The sequence below is a fragment of the Colius striatus genome, chromosome 15 (assembly GCF_028858725.1).
Source record: "Colius striatus isolate bColStr4 chromosome 15, bColStr4.1.hap1, whole genome shotgun sequence".
In the NCBI taxonomy this organism is placed as follows: domain Eukaryota; kingdom Metazoa; phylum Chordata; class Aves; order Coliiformes; family Coliidae; genus Colius; species Colius striatus.
This window is the reverse complement of record NC_084773.1, coordinates 19,812,715-19,838,438: the sequence shown is the minus strand read 5'-3', so window position 1 is coordinate 19,838,438 and position 25,724 is coordinate 19,812,715. Positions and strand designations below refer to the sequence as shown.

Genomic DNA, 25,724 nt, shown 5'->3' with positions numbered 1-25,724 from the left:
GGTAGGCTTATTTTACTTGAAGTCCTGAAGTGCCACAAAGTGGCTGCACTACAGTTGATGTTTTTAATTTAAGAAAAGAGAATCAACTGGTGGGGCTGGCATGATGGTAGGCACTGGCCAGGATTTTAGTTCATATGTGCCTTTTAGTGGCTTTATGAAGATGTTTTGTAAACATTGTTTTTTTTTAAAGTAGAAAGCCTGTTACCAATTTCCTCAGACCAACTAATAAGTGAGAGAGCCAGGGATGTAATTATAGCAGGATGTATTTATAGAAGAAATCTTCCAGCTACTGGGGGGAGTGGTAATGGGGAAGAAACACACATCTCCTAATACAGAGAAGTGATTGGGAGCTCATACTGACAAATATAGTGCCATAGCTAAATTAGACAAATTATTATAGGCCCTAGATAGCAATGTGTGCTGCCATACCCTGCCTACTATTGCAGATTCACTCTTGTGCTTTTCCTTTGCAAGGAGAGAGGGAAAATGAAAAGAAATGTATTAGTCTTCTCATTACATAGCTATTTCCTACTCCTTTTATACATTTATACACATTCATGTGTGTGTGTGTATAAAATCTCACTCGGCTACTATCTTTTATTTCTGCTTTTGTTTCTGCTAAGTGCACTCAGCTCCTCAATGTGTGGCAAGGGGTTGTGTGTGTAGCTGCAGGACTTGCTTGTGTCCCACTCTGCACCTACTGCCAGCTACCACTGGTGCAGCCCAGCCCACAAGAATTTTGGAGCTATCCAGTCTGTCTTTGTAGACAGGAACTAATTCTGATTAAAATAATGAAACTTAATGTAAGTCCATAAAACCAAACTATTCTCTGTGTTAAACACATTACTTAATGAAATGAACTGCACCTTTTCCCAACGAGTACAACAGTCACAGAGTCTCTTCTAACAGATAACTGTGATACTTGGATATGGGGAGAGAGATGTGTGTTTGTTAAACCTGAGCAAAGGATTATTTCAGGATTCAGACTTTAAGAGAAAATTTTCAAAAGCCTTGTGACACTCAGTAGCTTGGGAGGATTTCTCTGTTACAGGGTGTCTCTAAACTGAAGCTGTGTGTGTGTGTGTTCATAGATATTCCCTATAGAAGCTATTTGTTGATCTATGGCAATTTTATTTTACATGCTTCACTAGATGATGCATGTATGCAGATATGTGAATAAATATTCATATCAAAGAGTAAATCTAGTAATACTTACTAGCAAGCTTCATGCAGAACAGATCATGTGAAACAAGAGTAAAAATGTTTCATCCTCTAGACAATTCTGCAATTTCTTACCACTACAAATGAGAAAGGAAACATGGACTTGTTTAAAAATGTATTCTGACTTTGTATTCTTGAAAATGCTAGAAAGCCCCCTTTGTTTCCAGTAATGTTGGAGATATAGGAATTTCCCATGTAATGTAAAGCTATGTGTCTGTGCTGGTGCACATCTGTGCAAGCTGGAGTGAGAACCGGTGTAGGAAATAAGATACATCACTAGTTATAAACCTAACAAAACTAAGTCAAATGTTTATATGAAGCAAAACAGGGCAGGCTTCAAAGAAAAAAAGGTCAGAGAATCACAGCCATTGAACATAAAAAATAGTTGAATTTTGAGGCACTGGTAGATACATCTGGAAACATCAAAATCCAGCATGTTCTTGTTAATGTTTTGCTCTGAAGAAAAAGTGTTTTCTGATGGGAAACTGTTTCACAAAACATTTTGCAACGAGTTTTAGCACAAATACTGCCAATTGTCATGGTGTGGGAAAGTGAAGAACATATTTTATTTCAGCTTCAGTTCCAGCAGTGTGCAGGAAAAGTGGCCTCTCTAATAGAAGCCTTTGAGTCGGAGAAGTGGTGGTGAGGAGCATCGCTGGTAATGGGACAATAGCCCTGATGCTCCTCTGCCCCTCTGCTGACCTTGAGTAAGCACAAGCGTTGTTATGAAATCCCACTCAGTAAAATGGTGTTTCTTCAGACAAGCTCATAAAATCAAACAGTGATTGAACTGCTGAATTCCTGGATGCTCAGAGCTGATCATTGCTTTCCCATTTTATTTGATTATGTTTTTCTAAAACAAGCAGGAAATACTGCCAGCTAGAGCAGAACTTTCCTGCAGCTGGAGAAGCTGCCAGCCAGAGAGGAACTTTCCTGCAGCTGGAGAAGCTGCCAGCCAGAGAAGAACTTTCCTGCAGCTGGAGAAGCTGCCAGCCAGAGAGGAACTTTCCTGCAGCTGAAGGAGCTGTCAGCTAGAGCAGAACTTTCCTGCAACTGGAGAAGCTGCCAGCTAGAGCAGAACTTTTCTGCAGCTGGAGAAACTGCCAGCCAGAGAAGAACTTTTCTGCAGCTGTCCACCTTACTCTTTTGCTCTTTTCCTACAGCTTTAACAATTGTTCTGTCCCACTGATGTTTCTGCATGTTTGCTGTAATTTAGTTATATCAGTAGCTTCTGGCTTTGAGGGCTCATTTAAAATCAAAGAGGAACCTCAGCACTCCTTGGTGGCTAGTGTGGGGGGAGAGTGATCAACAAAATTCATGCTGTGTGTTTCACTACAGAGTTTTGAGACAAAAGTTCTCTATTTTTTTTTCTTTTCATATTGGTTTCCACTTTGCTTCATCTGGCCTTTTGTGGGCCTCTTCTCCTCATGCTCTGTTATTGCTCCTATGAGCTGTGCAAGACTCTCCAGGGATTTTAAGTCCATTTGAAATTTGTCACCATAAAAGAATCCCTGAATCCTCAGTGGGAGGGAGAAAAGTTTTGGTATTTAATGTATGAGTTTGGTTTTTTCTATGTTTTGAAATTGTTCAGGGTAGATTTGAGGGCTGGGTTGGCAGAGCCTCAGCACACAGAGAATTTACCCATGAGAATATCTGTCTTTGAATTGAATTCTGTTCTCCCAGCTGTCAAGTAAAAAGAGAGGTTGAAGGAAGCCACAATGCTTTGCATGGGTAGTGGGGTTGTTCCAGTGTCATGATCTTCCTCAAGCCCTTTCCTCTTTAGGAGCCCATCTGAAGCTCCCAGTCTCTTGCTGGGTGAAGGGGACAGAGATTAATGCTGTTAGAAACAGCATTAATGCTGCAGCACTAGAAACAGCAACGAGCTCTCAACAACACTTTGACCAGTTGAAGTCAGCAGAAGGAACAGCAGTTTAATCCTTCTCTTCAGAATTCAAATGCCTGACTGTCTTTTCACCACCTAAGCCTTCCAGCTTGTTGCCTAGCTAACACTGTTGGCTGGAATTAACCCAGGCAGGATAATATTGTAGAAGTTAAGCCGTGTAACTTCTTTCCTCTGCTCTGCACCAGCATTTGTCTCCTGCTTTTCTCTGCTAGAAGCAGGAATTCTACCTCAGCCAGTGGATGATTTTTATCAGCTCGTTTTAGTCAATAAAGAAAGAAGTCAATTACTGCAGGAAAACAGCACTTTCCAGTGCTGTATATACCCGGCCAGTACAATCAAAGAATAAATCAATAACCACATTAATCAATACGATGTAAACTGCTGATCTCTGTGGATAAATTGTACTGGTGTAAGAAAGCTTTCAAATAAATTCTAAACCCACTCAAACTGCAGAGGCTTTAAATCTACTAAGGGCAGTGGGACACGTGAAAGATTTGTGCTGTTTCTCTTTAAAATCTCTGAGCTACCAGGGCTGCAGAATAATGTAATTAAATTATGCTAGCAGTGCTCACACACTTTCACACACAAAGTCTACTTCAGTGAGCCCCAGAAAATATCCCTTAACTCACATCTGCCAGCAACAGGGGATTTCTGGCACCATGCAATGCCTCAGGAGGAAAGTCCAGGTTGAGCATAAATGGATGCACAGAGAAGAGAAGGCTGAGCTGCAATCTGGTTATTCACAGCCCCAGCAGCAGTAGGAGGTTTTGCTCCCCTGGGCACCTCTATTTTAATAAAACCCCAAACCTAAGCATCTGATGTTTTTTATTTTACATATCACTGTAATAGCAGTCCCCTGCAAGACTGCTGGCAGAGCCTACAGACACTTTGCTTGCACGGGGAGAACTGGGTTATGCCTGAAGAAACAGGACTTGTGAGACATGGCAGCAACATGGCTTGCAGTGGGCTGTCCCTCTGCTCCAGCTGCATTGCCCTGTGTCAGTGGCTGACATACAAACAGGAGACCAAAGGAAGAGAATTTGTGACAATTAGTGTGAGGCTTTTCACCATGGGTCTGAATGTGCTGTGGAACAGGGAATTGTCCAGAGGTGGTGTTGGCCATGAAGCTGTACATAGTATTAGTAGGAAGGCAGAAGGGATGTGCACAGGTGGTGAGTATGGGCTGGAGGGAGATTTGATGCTTTAGCATAACATTTAACAGAATTACACTGAGCAGATGAGGGTCACTCCAGCTGATTCTGGCAGAGCAGAAACCAGAGCCAGGCATGACAGTGTCCAAGCCAGTCCCTTAACTGTCCTGGCCCATCTCCCATGGCTGCTCTAGAAAACTGTATTTACTGAAGTGCAAAAATTTCTAGAGACTTGAACAGATCTTGTGAAAAGCATGCATACTATAAAAGGTCTCCTGGTATCCTTTTGTGTTTCAGAATTATCTCAATTCATTCTCTAAGGACAAGAAATATTTGTAGCAGTTTTTCAGTAGTGAAATATATTGGCACACAGAGAACAGGTTAAGTAAAGACATGATAGTAACAGTGTTATTAATATGACATTTTAATTGCTACATCAGACATATTTTCAAGTACTTACTGCTCGGAATTGATAAAAAGAAGAAGTTCAATTTCAAAAAAGGCTGAATGATTGAAGCCATTTAGAGGCCTTTATTGTACCAGACTGTCAGAATGTCCAACTGACCTTTTCTGCATGGTAAATTTCTCTAAGAAAGGTTTGATGGAAGTTATTTTATAACCCTGATTTCCACCTCCTCACCCCACCTGAATAGTTTTGAGATTAGTTTTGGATTAGATAATGGTCAGAGCAAGAGAAACACCAAATCCTTTCAGATACTCTAGAGATGAGCAGGGGCATTATGTACAAAGTCTTTGCGATCTGATGTAAATGTTATAGATACATGTTTCTGAAAGTATTGTTTACTGTTGTTTTTCACTTTGAGTCCATAAAATCCCATAAGTGGCAGCCCTCCCTTAATTGACACATGGGAGCAGAAGGCAGCACATAGAAGCTATCCCAGCTCAACCCCTGAGGTAGGCTGGAGCATTCCCAACATCAACAAGGCACAGACTGCAAGGTGATGAGCATCCTCATGCTGCCTGTGCTTTGAAGAGTTCCTCAGCCTTTTAGCTAGAGTTGAATAATCCACTGTTAGTGTTATCATTTCACCCAAAGGCTATACTGTGTCTGCACTTGAAACCTAACATTCAGGAGCACTGAGTTGCAGCCACTCTCTGGCACTTTGAGGGAAACTGTGGAGGACAGTGCCTTTGAAATATCAATGCCACAGAAGATCAAAGGCATTGGTTTATTCAGAGTAGGACAAGTTCTGTCCTAGCTTTTGCCCAGGGCAAAGAGCACCTGGACACTTATTCCTTTAAACTCCAAAAATCTGTGGAGGGGTGCAGGGAGGGAGGGAGGATCTCCAGACGCTGCCCAATGAGTCCCAAAATGTCTCTGAGCAGATTAATTCTCTCTTCCACAAAGGCTCTGCAAATCATTGGGGGAAATTCTTGGCAACTGCAGTATAGTCAGATATTAATAAAATCTTTTTCCACTTTTACAACATATTTATAGGTGAGTATGATTTAGAGCTTTGTGTCAAGTCGTCACCAGGACTGAATTCCAACGACCTGCAGAAAACACAGGGTGTTTCTGTACTTCAGGATAATGTTGATTTAGAGGTTGGTACAATAGCACACATGGGCTATTTTATTTAGTTTCTTGGCATTTGTATTCAAAAATTGCCCTATAAAGAAGGGAGAAGGCATTAAAAGAAGTTTAAATGCTCTTAAATCACAAAGAAACATTGTGTTTAGAGTGAAGTGAAACGTTTGAGTTGACTCAAAATTGCTTTTTTCATGGAGAAATATTTTGTTGATGTGTTAAATTTAAAATGAAGATTTCTGTCTGTGACTCTCTTTCATTTTTTGGTACTTTGCTTAGGTTATCAAAATAAAATACGTATTACTCTTCCAGCTATTTGAAAACAGTCTGGCCTGTGATTCAATCTAGTGCCTCTAAAATGCAGTAAGAGCTAGCCCAAGCTTCCCTGCAGTGGGCAACTTAAAGTGAGATTTAAAATTTAGCTCACTGGTTGATAAAAATCAGGAGCATTGCAGAGTTTTTTTTTGGTTTACTTCTTCCATTGTTTTCATTTCAACTTCTGGTTTTAGGGGATTTATACTGTTCATATTTCTTAACTTTTTCTTGCAACCATGAGTGACAAAACTAGGGTTTTTTTTCTTTTAATGAAAGCTGCCAGTCATCTGAACTCTTGCTATTTCAGCATCAGGTGCTTTAATAACATTTTCACATAACAAGGAGAGCTGGACTTTCACTGCTTTGGGCAGCTCAGAGATCATTTTGTCCTAGTGAAACACCAAAAAAGAATTGGGGAGCCTAAGTGAACAAAATGAAGCTGCCAGATTAGAAGGCTACACTGATTTAGGGAGGATGGAGAGGCTTTTGTTGTATATATATTTCAGCATATTCTCCTTAAGACTGCTTAGGAGTTCACCCAAGGTAGAATAGTCACTTGGCATTCTACTTGTGCTCCAGCAAGGGGATAGCTTTACTCATTTGAGTTTTCTTCCTAGGTTCTTCCTAGTCCATTTTGAAATGGACTACCCCAATGGGAATGACAAAGCAGGACTAATGTAGAAATTATAAGGTTAAACACTGGAGATATAAAGAGACTGATTTTTGATCTTCTACAGTACCTTGCAGAGAACACCAGTAATGCCTACAGAAATGAAAACAAATCTGAAGAAATGATTCATTGTTTAGTTTCACTGCAAAGAAAAATGTTTTTACTTCATTAGGCTATTATCAAGATTTTTTAATACCAGAGCCACTTCTTTCTAAACTGTTCTCTTCCTTTTGAAAGCTTTGTTAAACCTCTGTCTAATAACTCCTGCGATTAGCATCTTTGTAGAAATCCCAGAGGACAGGCTTCTAAAGTGGCATTATATTTCTAGAGCCTCCCTATAATTAAGCATCTATCAAGCCTTCTATTCAGTTGCATGTAACTGCTCTGCAGAAAATCTCTCTTTGCTTGAATAAAAAGAGATGGTTTCTTTTTGAACTTAGAAGGAATGTATTTATATTATGAAGCACAAGAATTTTAGATTTGGTTTAACTGAAAAAAAACATACCTGTTGCTTAGTGGACACAAGAAGGTCTGCAAATGAGCTGCCACGGCAGTTCCAGCTGGACACTTGCTGGGAGGGAATGATGCAAAAAGATCTGTCAGAGCTTCACCAAATAGTGCTTAACTCTATGAAATATTTTGTTGAGTTTGATATGAGGATTCTTAAACATCACCAGGTGCAAATGATATCTGCTTATCCACAGTAAAGAAAAAGCCCCAAGCTTCTACAGTCATTTCTTGAGTGAGACTGCAGCTGCAGAGCCACGAGAACACAAAACACACTCTCCTCAGGTTCTGCAAGCGTCAACACAAGATGCAAGTGTTTAACAGCGAGCACAACTCCCAGTGAAACACCTTGTCCTAGAGCCATAATACTCTTTTCATCCTCTGGAGTGCTTGGATCAAAATTGGACATGTTCTATGCTTTTGCAATGTTTTAATTATTTATGGTTTTATTATATGTCAGTGTGTGTGGAGTTGTCCCTGGAAGTCCAGCACTTGGGCTCTGTGAGTAGCCTCAGGTGACAAAGTTTTGGTAGCTTCCTATATCTATTCACACTTGAGACTCTCTTGCTGGCAATTTGATCTCACATACCCACATATAAGAAACATGTTTAATATGCTGTTTGAAGGATTATCATGCACAGATGAACCTCTCTATCCCTTTGCTCGTTCCTGTGTCAACCCATGAACCCTTCTCTTCTAAAACACATTGGGCAATATTCGATTCACTTGTAGTTATAGTTACAAAGATGACACCATCTGTATTTAGCAGTGAGGAAAAGAAAATACACTTCAGAGTAAAGTGAGAAGGAAGAAAAGGTCCCCCAGTAGTGATATGAGATAAAAGAAAATACCTTTTATCAGATGGTGTTCAAATTGACACAAGCGTGACTTCACATTTGGAGCTGTGTCTACTGAAGGCCATGCTCATTCTGCCCTTTAATTTGCCATTTTAATAACTCAATAGGTTGAAGGGCTTAATTAGACGCTATTATTTACGTTAAAAGATGATGAAAATCAATCATTCAGACCTTGTTCAAAGCTTCCTGACGCCACTGAAAGTGTTTCTCTTGAATTCAATGGGCTTTGGGTGGGTACATTTGATTTCTTTTATTTGTTCCTCTTTTCTGAAGAAAATAGCACAGTACACATCACATATTGCATTGTATGACACCCCTTGTAATACAAACAAGTGCAAAAAGTAAACAAATAGCTTTTATTCGATTGAAAGTGGGGATTTCTTTTACAGGTTACATTGAAGAATGTGAGATAATTAATATCCACATCACAAGAATTCCAAGTCTCTTCTTCTCTCAGTTATAACAGCTCAGCACAAGCCTTTCATGTTTGATGTACCATTACACTGGAGTGTCAATAAATGGCTGCTTATCAGAACTTTGAGACCACTCTCCTTACAATCTCAAGTTATGTTTGGCACCACTCCATTGAATGAATGCAGAGATATTTATCCATTCATTTCAAAGTGAATTAACGTAATATTTGTACTTAGTGACTTCTGTCCCCCTCCCTCATTCCCACTGTTTACCAGGAATGTTGGTCATGGTGAAATAGTAAGATAAAATCTACAGATGGCTTCTTCTTAAAAGTCCATAGATGAGCCTTGCTTCAATCATCAAGGAAAAGGGCATATGAGAACAGAGCTCAACAGCAGCATCCCAAATGTCAATATATGGTTCACCCTTTGTGACAATTTTATTGCTCCAGAGCTTAAACCTGTAAAAATATAAACACACACACACAAAAATTCTGACAGAAGTAAACTTGTGTCAAAAAAGCTCCTTTTCTATGCATTCTAGCATAACAATAATCTTTGCTCTGGTTCCAAAATGAAACATTACCCACAAAAGTTATTTCTCTTTGCTTCTTTTTGAAGTTGCAGCGGCAACTCTGAGGAGTATGGTTTGAAATGAGCTTCCTGCTCTCCCTGCGAATGTCCACTTTTAAGAGGGTTTTGGCTAGTTTGTTGCAAAGCTATGGTACATTTTGCATGAGCAATAAGGTGCTAGAACCTGGGCACCCCCCTTCCCAGCCATGGAGTGGCGCTGGGTTTCCCTATCTCAGCAGCAGCAGCATATTAAGAGTCATGTTATACATGAGAGGTGCAGCCTTGACTTCAGCAAGAAAGCTTCTTTCTCTGTGCCCTGAGCATTACAGGCCAGGGCAGATGAGGACCTATACTAAAAATAAGGTCACATCTAGGTGTTGTGCAAAATACTTTCTCCACTAATGAATCTAAGAGAACCAGAGACTAATCTACATCTACTCAGCAGTACAAAGAAGTAGGAGGGAGGCTACCTATGGTAATGGGAAGTCTGTTAACCTATTGCACTTCTCAGAGGCACTAAGATTTCCTTTTATGCAACAGCATTCAGAGAAAAAGAAAAAAAATGTCACATACTTGATATTTTTGGAATCCTAATTTCCTCACTGCTGCTTCCATCCCCACCATCACTGACTGTTCTGATTTCTATGAGATAATCTTCTTCAAATGGTACCAGAAGTTCAGCTGAAGTGTTGTTTGTTTCCAGGATATGTGTTTTGCTGTGTCTGTTTTGTCTATACAAAATCTAGGTGAAAAGGGATTAGAAAACAAGAGTTAGTCATTTATTTTTTGAAGTCTTAATGGATTTATGTATTTTTCTGGCTAATATTGTCTTCTATCATGTCCCAAGCTTTTCAGAGCATCCTGCAGAGTATTCAACTTTAAACAAAGAAATGTATTCTGCAGAATTTTGCAATGGACACCACAGCAGGCATTTACTCCAGCCTTTGTCTACTAGAAGTGAGCCTCATCTTGAAACAAGGTCATGAAATACTTACCCAATACACTTCTACTCTTCTGTAAACATGGGTGTTAGACACATCTTTAAACAAGACCTCAATCTGTAACACCTCTTGTGTCCAGATCTCATCAGATACTTCAGGAACTGAGGTTTTAGTTGTTTATACTTAAAAAAAGGTCAAATAGCAATATTCACATGGACTTCTGTGTAGAATCACCACCTGCTAATAAAAACTTGGAACATTGCATTGCACAGCTGTGTGGCTTTAAAGATTTCAAAAAAAAGGACAGAAATGTGCATAAGAGCATCTGGGTTTCCACTTTGAAAGCTCATTACTATGACTAAACTGACTGATCCAGCTCCTTCTTGCAGTTATAGCTTTTTGCTAATGAATCCTTGGGCCAAAGTGCAGAGCATCTTGGGGAGTCAAGACAGTGATCCTACAGACTATGAACAGCAATTTTTCTCCCCAAAGAAGCCTTTCTTCCTTGTTATCACATCAATGACAGTGTTTAACTCCTTGAATCCTTTCTCTTGACAATCTTTTGACATATTTATGCTAAGAAGAACAACTCAAGAGCAAAGCAGGAGAAACAAGGATCATACAATAAATACTGCAACAAGTACTTTAAGCACTCTTTCCACAGCAAAATGCGGTAAAGTGTGTCCTAGTAGCAGATATCTAAGACACAAAGGAAAGAGGTTTAATAGTTCACTTTTAACTTTTTCTCTGGTATATGGAGCTACTCAAACACACTCATTAGGGTGTAAAAGAATACGATTTAACAAAAGATTGCAAGGTGGGAGCTTTTTGTATCCTTTTTCTCCCTAGAAAGAAATAACTCTATGTACACACTAAAGCTTCTATCAACATGAGGAAATTGATCCCAAGAACCTTTCCTCACGTAATCACTCCTCACCTCCACTTTTATAGTCCTTCAGGGGTAAAAAAAAAAATCTTTTCATAAGTTTCTTGGGGTCTGCAAACAAACTTCAAACTCAATTTGAAAAATAGATTGATGGGAGTGCTTTTTACCTCATTCACATTGACATTTCAGTGAGTATCTTCCTATCTCACTTCAAAGGTCCATTTATGAATTGTCAAAGAGAACTTTTAAATATGTTCTATGCCTGTCTTTAATGCTTCAGAGACTGTCCTCTACTTCTTATACATGTGTGAAACTCCTTCCCCAAAGAATTGTGAAGGCAAGAGTCATAGATGAGTAAGACTACAAGGGAAAGGGGTCAAGAGGTATCCAGTGCTGTGGATAGAAAATCCCCGTGTTGGGATGAAGAGGTCCTGCTCCAATCAAACTTCTTCCAGGCATTCTTCCTCTTTTTTTGGTGTCACCCAATGATCCCAATAACTCCATAAAGGTAACTGTTTTCCAGGTAATGCACAGTTGCCTCCCAACAAGTCGTTGTTTGTACCTCTATTATAAATATATCTGATTAAGAATATAAAGAGACAAAGAAATGACTTACCTTGTAGCCTAGCACTTCTGATTCATTCTCCATTGTTTTCACATGTTCCCAGTTCAAGCAGAGCTTGGAATTTGTCAGCTTCCAGGCGATGTTTGCTGGGGGTTGACTTGGTGCTTTAAAAAAACCCCAGAAAGTTGATGATAATCACAAGATACGACTGAATATTAATTTGCATAGTGTAATTGAATGAGCTGCTAACATGGAAGTAGCAAATGCATGAGTGATTCAAATCTAAAAGAGTAAAAAACATTTTCTTTCCAGTCTATGACTGCATTAGTATTAGTCAGTATAAAGGTCTATTCATAGCACAAAACCACTTACTGTGAGAGTTCATTTTCGAAATTAGGAAAAGCCTGACAGTGTCTGACAGTTCAAGTTATATCTGATAGGTTTGGTTTAAGTACTGTGTTGTTCCTATCTGTGTTTTAATGTACTGGAGAATGTTTTGCTGCATGGATTGGAGTAAAAGCTAAAACTAAGAGCAAAATACAAAAGACAAGATTTTCATCAGGCATGAGGACAGGTTACAAAGAGCTGCACATTAAAGTCTCCATGTGATTCATCATGAAACATTGTAGGGGTTTATAAATTCTTAGCACAATGGGCTGAGAGTAGCTTTTCAAAGGCTTTTATGCCTAAGTGCCAGGACTTTGAAAATTTGCCTACAAGTGACTGAAATCGAATCCTGTGTGAACGTGTGAAGCTGAAACTGTGCCTTTGAGCTCTAGCGCAGATTTAGAACAACACAGTTCTCCTTCTCCACGGTGCATCCTCCTGGACCCTGCCTGGGAGAATGACGCTGGGGCTGTTAGAGGAAATAAAGACTGGAACAGAATTAAGGGAAAGGAGGAGATAGGTGCAGAAACATGTGAATATCCCAGATCTGACTTTAAAATGCTTAACTTCTGGGATCCTTTGTTGCTGTACTGAGTTGAGCTTTATCTTTGCAAAGTATTTCTAATGTCTCTGACTGTTAATGTATATATTTCTATAGAAAAAGAAAAAGCAATTTCTCAAATCAGCACCATCTAAGTACAGAAGCAGAAGAGCCAAGTTTCACAACAGCTCCTAATGGAGCAGTATGTTCATAGAAGCAGGACAGAATTCCACTTGCCTCAGTAGTTAAACGAAGATATCGGCTTAGACCTTAAGTCGATCTTAGATAAGGATGATTCCCTTCCAACCCCTACCATTCTATGATAGTATGATTCTATGATTCAATCAGAATTGCACCAACTTGAGAGAAGGACTGGTTTAGTTTTGCTTTGTCTCTACAATAATGGCATGCACAGAACACTGTAGGAATCCTGGACTATGAGTCAGAAGACAGAGCTATTACCTTGAAGCTAAAGCTCTCAATGTAGATGTACATTGTTTATATTCCCTTGCCATATTATCTCTCCTGTTATTGAAAGTGCTTGCATCTTTCAGAGCCCAGAGCTTAAAATTTTAATATATGTTTTTAAATATTAAAAGTCTTATTTTGACTTCCATTTTTAAATGAACCATTAGCACAATCTTGAATTTGACAGAAGACGAAGTCAATGTAAAATCAAACCAAACTTATTCATTATATGACTTGTCACTTGACTGCCACATCTTTAGCTTGTCTTTCACACCTATGCACATAAAAATATAGAGAAGAATTTCTAGAAATGAGCCTGTTTTCCATGAAGAAGTTGCCTGTGAGAATAGTCCTGATCGAGTCCTTAAGAAACACCTTCTCTGGCTTTATTCTGTTCTGTGCTATTTGGTAACTTTTATCATTAACTCATTTTACAAGTTGTTTCCTGTCTTGCACTTCAGGCAACAGCATGGAACAGTACATAAACAAGAGGGAAGTTGGTGGAAGACAAGAGAAATATCTTCTTGTGCAAAAAGGCTGATCAACTGTTTACTGGGAAAAGACAGACCAAGGAAAGTGTTAAAAAAATGGAAAGCTTAAAAAGAAATCAGTTTTGCGCTCTCTGGTGTATAACAGATTACCAAGATTTCTTGTTTTATGATTATTTTGCTCTCAGTAAATGTTTACTCCATGGGTTCAGCCCTGCAGGATGGTGCTCAGTGCTTCCCTGTTACCTTGGAGAGTGGTGCCCTGAAAGCACTGGTTTTGTGAAGAAACACATTTAGATGTCTCAAAAAAAGCATCTTATTAGGGACATTTAACAGTTCACCATAAACTAAAGCATCCCATATTCCTACACCCAAATTTATTGTTGAACCTGTGGAATATCTCTCCTTTACTGACTGTGCAGCTCTTTTGAGATCTCCTGAAAGCAAGTGGCATGTGGTTGTAATTGAAAAGGAAATCCACTGCAGGATCATGAGCATCAGTGTTACCTGACATTGTAGATGTAAAGAATTACTTTGGCTCCTAAATAGAATAGGGTAAATGAAATAATGGGATTTAAGTTGATGGGAAATTTGGCTAAAATTAAGAAAGACCTAAAGGTAAATATTCTATTAATGTCTTCAATACCAGAGCCTGAGCAAACCTGATGTTGACCACAACAGGGAAGAGACAGAGAAGTGTCTTAGTGACAGATTTTGTTGCTTAATTTAATAGAGAAATTTGAGATCCCATTTTCTTTGATATTGCAGCATTTAGCAGAGACAGGTCACAGTAAGCTGAAATGTCACTATCACACTTGGGAGTTTGCAACATTTGTTGTACAAAATGGAATACTCACGTGATTTTTTGGTGGTGACATTTACCGGGGTGCTCGAGGGCCCCGTCCCTGCAGTGTTGTAAGCTCGAACTGTTGCAAAATACACTGTGTTGGCTTTTAGCCCTGTGATATTTTTGGCTGTTACATTCCCATTGACTCTGACTTTCCCAGCTGTGCTTTCCTTGGGATCATCAGTCCAATATAAAACCTGAAAAGCGAGAACAAACAACAGACAATTCATTGTTTTCCATCAATTACAGATTTGGCTGGGAAGCAGACATGCTGACAATGAAGATTTCAAGGAATACACGATTTTTTGGTATCCAAATCTAGCAAGAAATAAAATCAAGCATGAGTATTTCTAGAGAAGAAATCAAATTTCAGACACTGAATGCAAATTAAGGAAGTAAATGAAATGCTTTACTTTATAGGCGTGCCTCAAGGTGTGCCAGGGGAGGTTTAGATTGCATGTTAGGAAAAAATCTTATCTAGCATAGGGACAGACTGCCAAGGGAAGTGGTTGACTCCCTGTCCCTGGAGACATTTAAAGGCCTTATAGAGGTGGCACTTAGGGACACGGTTTAGGGATGACCTTGGCAGTGCTGGGTTTATGGTTGAACTTAATGATCTTCAAGATCTTTTCCAACCTAAATGATTCTGTGATTCTGAGAGGAATGAGAAGCAAAAAGCCTCTAAATATGCTGCAGCACAAGCTTTGAGTAGCAACAAAGTGCATTTTTCCCTGGATTCTTCTGTAAGCAATGCTATGGGTCATGTGCTTGCTCCTAAACTATCAAGTACCCCGTCATGCTCAGACAGTGTTACAGCTGTGTAAGAGGAGGGAAGATCAGTTTTGCTTTGTGAAATAAAGCATGAGTTCTTTTTCTATTAGCCATCACAAATGATTAATCTTAAGGTCTTCATTTACATTACAAAATGTCTGGGATAGAGCTGCAGTGCTGGTCTGTAAATGCTGGTGATTATCTCCTGTGAAGTGTTGTTAATAAAAGTCAGGTGAAGAGCTCCTTTGTTGACTTGTAAGAAATGGAGGAGGAACCAGAATACAAATGTGACCAGGAAAGGAGCATCTATGAGGTGTCAGGTATCAGCACCAGCTGCCTCACCTCATAGCCCAGCACCCTGCCTGTGTGTCTGTTCCATGGGATGGGCTGCCAGGAGACCTCCACTTCCACCGCCGAGACGCTCAGTGCTGACGTCCCCGCTGGTGCTATCTGTGGCTCTGGTGGATGGGAGAAAACACAGCTGGTGGGACATTTGTGTTACCAACACAGTCTTATGTCAGGAACTGAGGAGGGTTCAAGAGAAGAGGAAGAGATTCTGAGGGGAGGTAGCAGAGACTCAGGAAAACTAGTGTGAATCATTAGCTTTGCTACCTGTTCATTGTGGAACATCAGGAAAACTTACTGTTTTCAAAACTGGTCATTACCCAAAAGCTGGGACAGATCTTCAGACACCAGCTTCACTGAGTGGTCTGGAAAGCCAGACACTCTGAGAGCTATACTTTTGAATGTCTCCTGATTTTTCTCAGTCCACTCAGTGGGGTCTTCTTGGAGACAAACTAACATCCTGTTTACTCAAAGCAACTCTTTCCTTGTCAATCTTCATGGAGTAGCTTTGAATGGGCTCCTTAATATTGCTGTGGAGATCTATCTAATCGTATCTGTGACATATTGATGCTACACAACCATTATTAATGGCATTACCTTCTTCTCCTGAGTAGACAACGGATATGGGGCTCAGGGGTCCTTCTCCTTCATTGTTGTAGACACCAACTTTCACTTCAAAAGGAGAGAGAGGTGTAATGCTTTCGTTCCTGTAGACATACTTGCTTGCTTCCACTGAAGCCATCACTGCTTTTGTCCAGGTTGTTGAGCCAAGAGGACGAAACATAATGATGTAGCCAAAACTTTCCCCATTTTGTAGTTCTTCTGGAACTGGCTGTAGTGACAAGACAAGTCAGTCAATAAGCATTTGCAAGTATACACTGTTTTAATTGAATCTTCATTCTCTGAGTATATTTTAGTGGTATTGATTTAGTTGACTGTGCCTTGGAGAAGATAATAATGTTTGCTCCATCAGTCAATGTAATATTGAAATAAAAATCAAAATAATATATCTATTGAGGCAATCAATCTAGAAACAAAAGATCCAATCAGCTCCATTAAAATGATTCTCTTTCTGGCACAAAGCTTTTGAAATTAAAAGCATTTCACTCAGTACAGCTTGGAGCTGATTTTTCTTATTTATTCTTTTTTCCCAAGGGGTGTGGGATCACTATATTTAAAGACATGATTTTTAAAGAAAAAAAAGCTTGGGAAAGGTGTAAATGTATACACAGAAGTGTTCATAAGCTGTGGAGTTGCCTGAAGGTCAGTACAGCACTTACAGATTTTCCTAAGTGCAAGTTAAAGTCTCAAGCACTCAAAACATATTCTTATTTAAGTTTGTTCAGAACAGAAACGTTATTGCAAGTCAACGTGGCAAAATAAATGTACCAATAAAATCTCATGTCAAGATATGTATTAATGACTCATCCTGACCAGGCAATTACATCAACACTGTATCTGGCATGACCTTTTCTGTGTTCAGGGGATATAAAGGCTTCTACACCGGCTTCTCAAAGCAACAGAACAATTTTGATACAAGAAAAGATCAGTAATACGTGGAGGAAGGAAGCATTTCTGAGTAAATCTTCATTTATTTTAGATGCTTGCATCAAAGTAAGGTGCACAGAAAAATTGACATGGGAAAATGGTGCCAAAAGGAAGAGGAAAACATAGGGGAAGAGCTACAGCCCCTGTGATCACTCCTGGCCCCAATCCCCTCTGCTGCAGAGAAACTCCTGAGAGCACTTACAGTGTGAGAAGACTGGAGAGGAAAAAAAGACAGAAAGCACCTCAGAAGATTTCAGGGCACTTGTTTTATTATTTTCTTTATAATTTCCTTCTCATTCTAACAATAAGCCTGGTCTTGTCTATTTCACAAAAGTGTCTTAAGTGTTTTACAAATGTTAATTCCCCACTACACCTCTTTCTATCTCTTTGCCACTCCTGAGAGAGTTAAGAGTCAGGGATGATGGTGCACTGAGGATTCATAAGAGTTCAAGCTACTCTCTAGAGAATTTAATTTGTTTTTGAGGCTTCTGTGACCTCAGATTTAATCAAGAAGTTTAGTGAGTTCATCACAGAAAGCTGAAGAGCCATGTTCAGTGTTGTTAGCTCGACATAATTAGTATTTCTTCTGACTATTTTCCAGGACACACTATGGAGTCCAACTGGATAATTTGAGATCTCTCAGGTTGTTTTCAGTTTTCATGTTCTACTCACAAAGAGTAGCTCAGCAGAGAAGAAAATGAAACAGAAGGGTCAAAGATGCAAATGTGGGAAAACTGAGTTCAGTAGAAGTGACATTTCAGTCTGTTTGGAGCACTGAGAGATGCTATAGATCTAGCAGGGAATTTTTTTAGACTTCTTTTTTCTTCCCTACCACTTCCCTTCATCCCCTAAAAGGATGGCTAAGTGGCACAGTTATTTAAAATATAGAACACAGCTAATAAATAACATCAATTTTGGTTTCATTTCATTCCTTTTCCTTTCCTTCCAACTGTATTCGTGAGCTTGGCTGTTTCTTTGGAAAAAAAAGCGAAGTCAAGGGAAGAGACTAGACTACTTGTCTTCCTTAAGCTGAACTAGAGGCCCTGTCCCAAATTAGGAACTAAACAGAGGTAATTTTGTGTAGCCTCTGAGACAGTCATATCTGATGTTAAGATAAATGGCACAACTGCCTGACTCCATGCCCTCCAGGCTGGTTGCTGCTGGTGGTGTGGAGTAGCTCCTACTTTAGTTACATGTTCCTCAGATTTAATAGAGTCAGGTTAACTTTACACGTACTTTTCAGCAGCAATGAAAAAAACAGTTTGTGGGAGCTGTGTTTTGGGGAGTTTTTCCTGTAGGAGCTGGAGTCCTGATCAAGCACCTGCCCCATCACTTCGTGAGCTTTGCAGGAAGGTGCTCTCCATCACAATGCCCATGGGCAGGCTGATGGGTAGCTAAAGAAGCAGAGCTCCTTTCCACAGCACTTACTTTCTGCTCTCTGAAATGACCTGTGCTCACCCATTGCAACTTGCAGTATGGTATTAACTGTTCTGAAAATGTATATTCTCTTTTCTTGCTGGAGTGCTGGAGAATTAAAGAGCTCATCTCCTTTAATGCATAATAGGATATGTCTTGTCAGCACAGCGTTCCAGAATGAAAAACATGTAAACAAAAGTATGAAAAATGTTAATGCAGAAAATGGCCAAGCAGATTAGTGTGTTAAGCACCTCCTGTACAATGGAGATAAGGGGGTTATACAGACTTCTAAACATCTTTATAACATGCCTCTTCAACTGTTTATTTTTATAAATTGTTCACCATAACACAGAAAACTTGCTGTATATCTTACAGGCTGTTTTCTCTCCAGTTGCAGGATGAAATCCAAGCTCGGCCCAAGCAGATGACCAAAAGCCTCTGGATTTCAGCAAGGCTGTGATTTCACCTGTGGACTCTTCCCCATTAGTCAGCTTAGCTTAATTGAACTAACAATTACCTCCCATGTGATGACCAGCTCAGAGCGGCTCCCTCCTCCTCCACTGACGTTCGTTGGTGCCATGACAGGAACTGGAGAAGAAAATACATTAGTGCTTGCAACTGTCCACTGCTACTCCTGAGGGTCTTGCCAACTGGATGAGAGCTTTCCCTAGCTCACAGGCAGCTATTCTGCCTTTCAACATGTAGAATGGGGGCTGTATTATACAAAGGTACATCTCAAACGAGCTGCAATTTTGTGTACATGTTTTCAAGTTTCTAAGGCTGAAGGCACAGATGTATTTGATACATGACTACCCTGGATCAAAAAATTAATTAAAGAAGCTAGTAGCATCGAGTATCTGACATTATTATGTCTCATCAACTAATTGGCGAAATGATGTTCCATTCAGATTGTAGCTGCAACACTACTGATTTACTAATTATGCATTTGTTCAGTAAACACGTTGTTGGAGCAATATATTAATTTTTTAATTGGCTGTACGCTTTTTTCTTAGGAAAAAAATTGATTTCCTCAGAGTTGCTCCAGGTATGTGGTACCATAGGGACAAGAGAAAGGTCAAGCAATGTGCTGGTGTTCCAGGCTGAAGGGACTGCTCATCCCTCTTGGTGGAGAGGCAAGGAAAATTCCAGCATTTCTTGCCTCTTGTTCTATATTTCCATAAACATGACCACCCTGTTAGCCCACAAATATTGTCAGTTTGGGGGAATTGGATTGTGTTATAATGGATGGAATTCAGACAGAGTAGATTTGTTCTTATGCTATAGTTTGCTTTAGATCTATTTGCAAGGATGATACCATGTTACTTTTTAGGTAATGGAGAAGTGGAAAAAAGAGGACAACCTTGAAACTGAGACAGAAACCCCCATAAGAGGGAATTTGTACTGTTTGCCATCTTCATACTGGTGGTACTATTTTAGAAATTTCAAGATCCCTTTGTTGTTCCCTTCATTCATCCCTCCCTGTCTGAAAATTGGATCTGTTGAGACAGAGCTGAAGACAGGGTCAGAAATAGAAGCTTTGAAGCTTTTTCAGAGATTTTGGCAAGTTTTGCCACTTCTGCCTGTCCTTCTCTGTTTTTCACCCAGCACTAGTGCAGCTGCAAGAGTGGCAACAATGACAACAGCCCTTTAAGAAATTTACCTCATCCCACCAACACTTCTAGATTCCAAGCCACATATAAATCTTTAGAAACCTCCAAGAAATGTGGAAATTTCAGGATCATTTTGTTTTGCAGTCCTAAAAGTGAATCCAAGTGCAGAGGGATGGGCCCTTTTGAAGAGTTTAGCATAGGTATTCAGTTTTGTGACTCACAATCAATGTCTTTGTGCACATCAGAAGCAAATCTCAGACTGAAAAGAACAGCATTAAAAGAAAACAAATGAAAAAACAGACTTGCAAGTCTAATGTTTCCCTGTTTCATGAACCAGTTGATGCTCAATTAGTTCATGTGTTAAATGTGTTCACTACTTACTACATTTGCATGGGGAAAAGATTTGTGCTACTGCTCAGCAGAGCCTCAACTGGGTCATAGTTGAGAAACAGATGAAAATTTACAGCTGAGTGCACCAACAGAGGCTCAATTAATTCTCAGCTCCATTTTAATGAAATGAACACTGGCTCATTTGCATCCACAAATCTACTAATGCTCAGATTTCAGCTGGAAAAATCTCTATTACAACAGCGAAGTTCACATTCACCCTTTCATGGCCAACCTTTGCCTGCCCACACTGTCATATTGGTTTCAGATTCATGTGCTGGTCAAAAAAGACAAGCTGTTGCTTCTCCCACCACAAAGCAATGTTTTGTGTCAGGATGATTTACAGCAGTGAAGGGGTTCAGCAACTAACACCTGAAGAGAGTCTTCCTGTTCCTATTATTAAGCTTCAGATAGTGCTGGAAATAATGTTCCTTGTACTACTGCCATGGTAAATAATATTAATGTTATTGTTTCTTTTTCTTTCCAGCTCTAGCCTTGTGGATCACTCTAATTAAAAAAAAAAACCCAATCAAACCCCAAATAGTTTACAAGATGAAGGTGAAAGCTTTTACTGACTGTATAGGTGATTTTCAGTATTACTATTTACAACGTCCTAAAGTGGCAGCAGCAAGAAAGACCTTCTCAAGACTAATTATGACTTCATAATCATGTAATGCAGAATGTGTGTCTGTGATACTCTGTTGGGAAGTTTAGAAAATCTGTCCCCTTCCTGTCTCCCACAAGTTTTTTACTCTTCTCTTTTCCTGTTGCTCTTTAATCCCTGGTTGTAAAAGCTTCCTGTGGTTCTGCTGGAGGAAGGGGTCAGGCATCCCTTGGGCACTTTAGCCCAGGCAGGATCAGTGCATCTTTCCAGGCTAGAGGCTCTCATGAGGCTCTTCCCTTTACTTGGGATCATCCTGCAATCTGCTTTACTGCCTCACTGGCCATGCAGTCCTGACTGCTGACCACAGTCATTTGATTTCTTTCTGCACCTCAAAAGTTGACAAAATCTATCAAAATTGGTGTTCTAATGATCAAACAGTTTTTCCTTGCATCAAGACTTAGTATAAGTTTTTGCTTCAACAGAAGGAAAAAGAACTTATTACATTTAAGTCATCTGATTAAATAAATTTTGCAGTAATTCTGCCTTGGGACAGGTATTGTCAGTATTCTGAGAAATAAATGGATTCCCTTTTCTAAGGAGATACATTTTTTCTACTGCATTATGTATGATCCTGTACTCTGAGTTCTGTCTTGGAATGCAGCTTGCCAAACTTCAGAGCTTGGCAAATGAGATAAACAGAGAGGAGAAGGTGGATTGTAAAAGCTGCTTCCATTTTACTGCTTTCTGTCCTATAAATACTGATTTTACAGGTGGGAGAGAGTTGATAAGTAGGGGACTGGGAGAAACATAAAACAAACCAAAGGTTTGTGCCTCAAATAAATTGTACCAAACTGAGTAGGTCAAAGGATTGACAGTGTCGGTCATCCAAGAATGAGACTTCTTCCTATGAGGCTCCAAGTCCCAGAAGATAAATGTGTAAAGGTTAGACAGACACATAGTAAGGATCTCACCCTGAAGTCAGTGGAAGCTATTAGTTTCACTGGGCATTGGATGCTGTAATTTATTTCCTCCAGTTAAAGCCAATATCCTGTCCCTACTGATGCTCAGATATCAAACATCCTTTGCAGCAAAGGCATTCCATGCTTGTGCTAGGATATACCAGAGCTGCCTATATCATTTTCTCTGTAAGTCTCTGAGCAGGATATAAACATGGTTATAATTGGAAGAAACAAATGTTGCTCCCCAATTGCTTGAATGAAAGCTTTTGTTCGGGCATGAGGATTAGATACATTTTGGGACATATCAAAGGGATGAAGCATGGGCCAACTCCAGCCTTTTTTTGCTAGCTCAATGGATCTTCAAGCCAGAGAGCAAAGTATGCAGTACCTCAATCATGTCCAAACATCCCTTGCCTCAGTAGTTAAGGTCTGCTGTCATGAAGCCATAGCAGTTACAGGCTAAAATGCCAGACAGATATGTAAGTAACCCTGTAGCAGTGAGCGGCTCTGCAGCACTGAAAGTCTCACCCCCACCAACTGGAAATCTGTCTGTGTGGAAAAAAAGTGGCAGAAATTAGGGACTTACCTGCTGCTTTAGTTTTCAGTAGAGCTGATGGTCTGCTTGGCTCCCCAATTCCAACACTATTGCTGGCAACCACACGAAACTCATACTCAACCCAGGGGCTTAGGTCAACCACTGTTGCCTTGTGAGTCCTGCCATTTATGACTTCAGGAACTAAAGGTAAAATAAACATGTCATGACAGTTTTAAATTTTGGGGAGCAATTAGTGGTATATGCAAAAAACCCATAAGATAACAGACTTCTCACCTGTTGCAACTGCCTGCCATCCAACTGAGAAAGGAGTCCTTGTCTGAATACTGTAGATCTGGACTGGACTGTTATTATCTATTCCAGGCTTCCAGGATAACACAGCAGTAGTGCTAGAAATATGTTCAACTTTAAGATCTTCTGGTGGACCTGGGGGGCCTAATATGATTAGCATTTTAAGATGAAGGTATTAGGAAGAGAAACTCATTTCTGGGTTGAGTTGGGCAGCTCTTACTTTGTCAAGCTGGTGGAATTATTAATGAATCTGCAGTTTCATAAAAGCAGTACAATGTCTAAGCGCTGCTCTCACGCCTCTAGTACATTTTTATAATGAATGAGGGGTTTGAGTCAGGAAAATGAATGTCTTTACATTTCTAATATGAAAACCACAAACAAAGGAATGAATTCTTTTGTCTGACAAAGAAAGTTACCCAATTTATCTTTCACTGAACCATCCAACATCTTCAGAATTCCTACTGAGTTTAATCCAAACTGAGATTTAGGAAGAATGCAAGATGGTGCACTACACACGTCTGATTTCTGCTACGGTTTAGAGAATCTGCTCCCATAGCAGCATTTCTCTTGCTGCTGGCAATAAACAGATTAGATATAGCTGACCATAGAAAATAATGTTTCATATTAGCCCTAAATAGTGTAAAGGAAACAGAGCTCCTGTCGTCCTCCAGCGTACGCAGTGACCCAGAGATACTCAGCAAGGAGCCGGTGACAGCAGTCTGATGAAAGCAGAGGAATGCCCCGTGCCTTGGCACACTGACTTGTGTAGCCAGAGGACTTTTTCCAAAGAGGCCACGGCAGAATTGCACAGATCTCCCTGGGACAGTAATTTGGGTACAAGATGCACGGCATTTCACTATTGAAATATTCAATTGTTATCATTTAAGCAACATCTGATGTTCAGAACATCTAATTCCTCCAGGAAACACATGTGCCTACATTTAACAGACATACCTCTTACAATTATATCTACTGCTGCAGATTGGCTGTCTAAAGTTGTTTGTACCGTGCACACGTATTTCCCAGAATGATGTAGCTGAATATTTCTTATCATCAAATCCCCAATAGATTCCTGGAGATACAAAGAAAGTAAACTAATCACTCACAACATGCTTTCCATACTGGACACTTTTATAAATTGCTCAATATTAATAAAAAATGCAGCTTTTAAATTAAAATATTCATAGCTATCATCAGTTTCTTTCATGTGGACATTTTTATTATGGCTTCACAAATAACTCAAGCGCCTTTATGAAATTTGGGAAAGAAAAATAAATGGCTGCAGCCCTTGTAAAGAAACAGTGATTTGCTATGAATATAAATAACAATGGAAGAATTGGGATAAATATTTGTGTCATCTAAAGACTGGCAAACAGTTTCATTAAGTACTAAAGACTTTAAGAAACTTACTCTTCCAATTCTTTCGAAGTGATTGACTCCTCTATTAAAATCAATTCTATTGCCATTAAATGACCATGTGAAGACCACATCAACAGAGGGGTCGTGAGACACCTGGCATGGAAGGACTATGCTTTCTCCAACAGTTGCATCCATATCCAAAGGTGGAACAGTAATTACAGTCCTTTCTGGGGAGACAAAAGAAAATCCTTTTTATTCAAATGTTTACAAAAACAGTAAATCCTGACTGAGTTTTGTACCATTAGTGAAATGGTTTAAAATTGGCCCAAATGTCCCATAATCAAGAAAATGATCTGTAATAGGGTGATGATTTCAGAACACTCTTACCTGTGTGTAGCCTGTGACTTTTGCAGTAGCAGTACAATGAGCACGCTGTGTGCCTCCGAGAGCAAGCGTGCGTCGGAGCCCACGTGCTAAATTAGTCACATGTTACATTGTAAGGCCCAGTGTCAATAGATATGATCTCAGATCAGAAAGTACAGACTTTGTTATTAAGATTGTTAAAAGTATGCCCATGGTTCTTCAAACTTGAAAAGCTCTCCTTACAAGAATCTGCAGCACAAGCAAAATTGCTGCTCGTCTCCACTTTATACATTGCGATCCTTAATCTGTACTAATGTTATTGGTAGTTTACTGCACAGTGCTGCCTCTGTTACAGCTTCAAAGACAGTATCTTCACAGACAGAAAAACTATTTATGTAATCTTTTTTAACCCTTTGCACTGAGAAGCAAGCTTGCAGGTCTCATTAAGGGAAGAAGTAGCTCGCTGAAGGGGAAAGAAATAGGTTTATATGGCTTCACTTTTGTTGATATGACTGACAGATAGATTAGAGATAACAACCACTTTGTTGTAAGCAATTCCCTTGAATAAAGCTTTTGTGCATGAAACTGTTATAAAATGGTGAGAATTTAGAGACACATGAATAAAACTAGAGCAGAATCTATTCAACAATATTAATATGTTCTGAAAATAATGTGGAGGAGAAGAAAATTTACATGAGCTGTGTTAGCTCAGCGTTCATTGTGGCTTAACCCTACGTGTGAGAAATGTGCTTGGAAAGTCAGGATTTGGGTTTTACCAAGGCCTTAGTTCCAAAGTTTTGCTGCATTATAGGGCATCCAAGCCCCGACCTTCAAACACAACTTCATTCAGACCATCCCCAGTACCAGTAGCTAGTTAATATATAAGTATAGACAGGCAATATGGGCTGAAACTTGAAAGGCTTCTTCCCAGCATCTGAGCTGCACTGGCACAGTGGCTGTTATGGCAGTGGTCAAACAGAAACAAGGTGAATTATGTGTTTTCTTCTAACCTTCTAAAATAAAGACAGATCTCACCAGCTTCACCTGCACAGCTGCTGCAGGCATCAAGTAATGTTTTCCAAGGAAAACAAAGAAAGAACTTGTCTGACATGTTATTGTTGTAGACAAATTTGGTGGGTCTTTCTGGTGTCATTAAGAGAGTGTCAGGGGTTCTTATTGTGAGTTAGAGCTTAGACTTGAAACATGCTTTCTCAGATTTCTCTATGTACTCTGATT

The 25,724-nt window shown here is 39.6% G+C and overlaps 1 protein-coding gene across 1 annotated transcript in view; it reads right to left on the bottom strand.

The window, feature by feature from the left end:
* Positions 1–8,946: 8,946 nt before the first annotated feature.
* The window catches only part of CNTN6 (contactin 6), an 81,166-nt gene continuing 64,388 nt past the window's right edge, over positions 8,947–25,724 (bottom strand). The window contains exons 11-21 of the mRNA XM_062008109.1: positions 24,177–24,352; positions 23,721–23,838; positions 22,752–22,910; positions 22,509–22,658; positions 18,880–18,950; positions 15,996–16,230; positions 15,396–15,511; positions 14,293–14,479; positions 11,603–11,715; positions 9,733–9,901; positions 8,947–9,047 (exon numbers count right to left, since the gene is read on the bottom strand). Of these exons, the coding sequence (XP_061864093.1) occupies positions 8,947–9,047; positions 9,733–9,901; positions 11,603–11,715; positions 14,293–14,479; positions 15,396–15,511; positions 15,996–16,230; positions 18,880–18,950; positions 22,509–22,658; positions 22,752–22,910; positions 23,721–23,838; positions 24,177–24,352 (1,595 nt within the window). The remainder of the gene's footprint in view (positions 9,048–9,732; positions 9,902–11,602; positions 11,716–14,292; positions 14,480–15,395; positions 15,512–15,995; positions 16,231–18,879; positions 18,951–22,508; positions 22,659–22,751; positions 22,911–23,720; positions 23,839–24,176; positions 24,353–25,724) is intronic.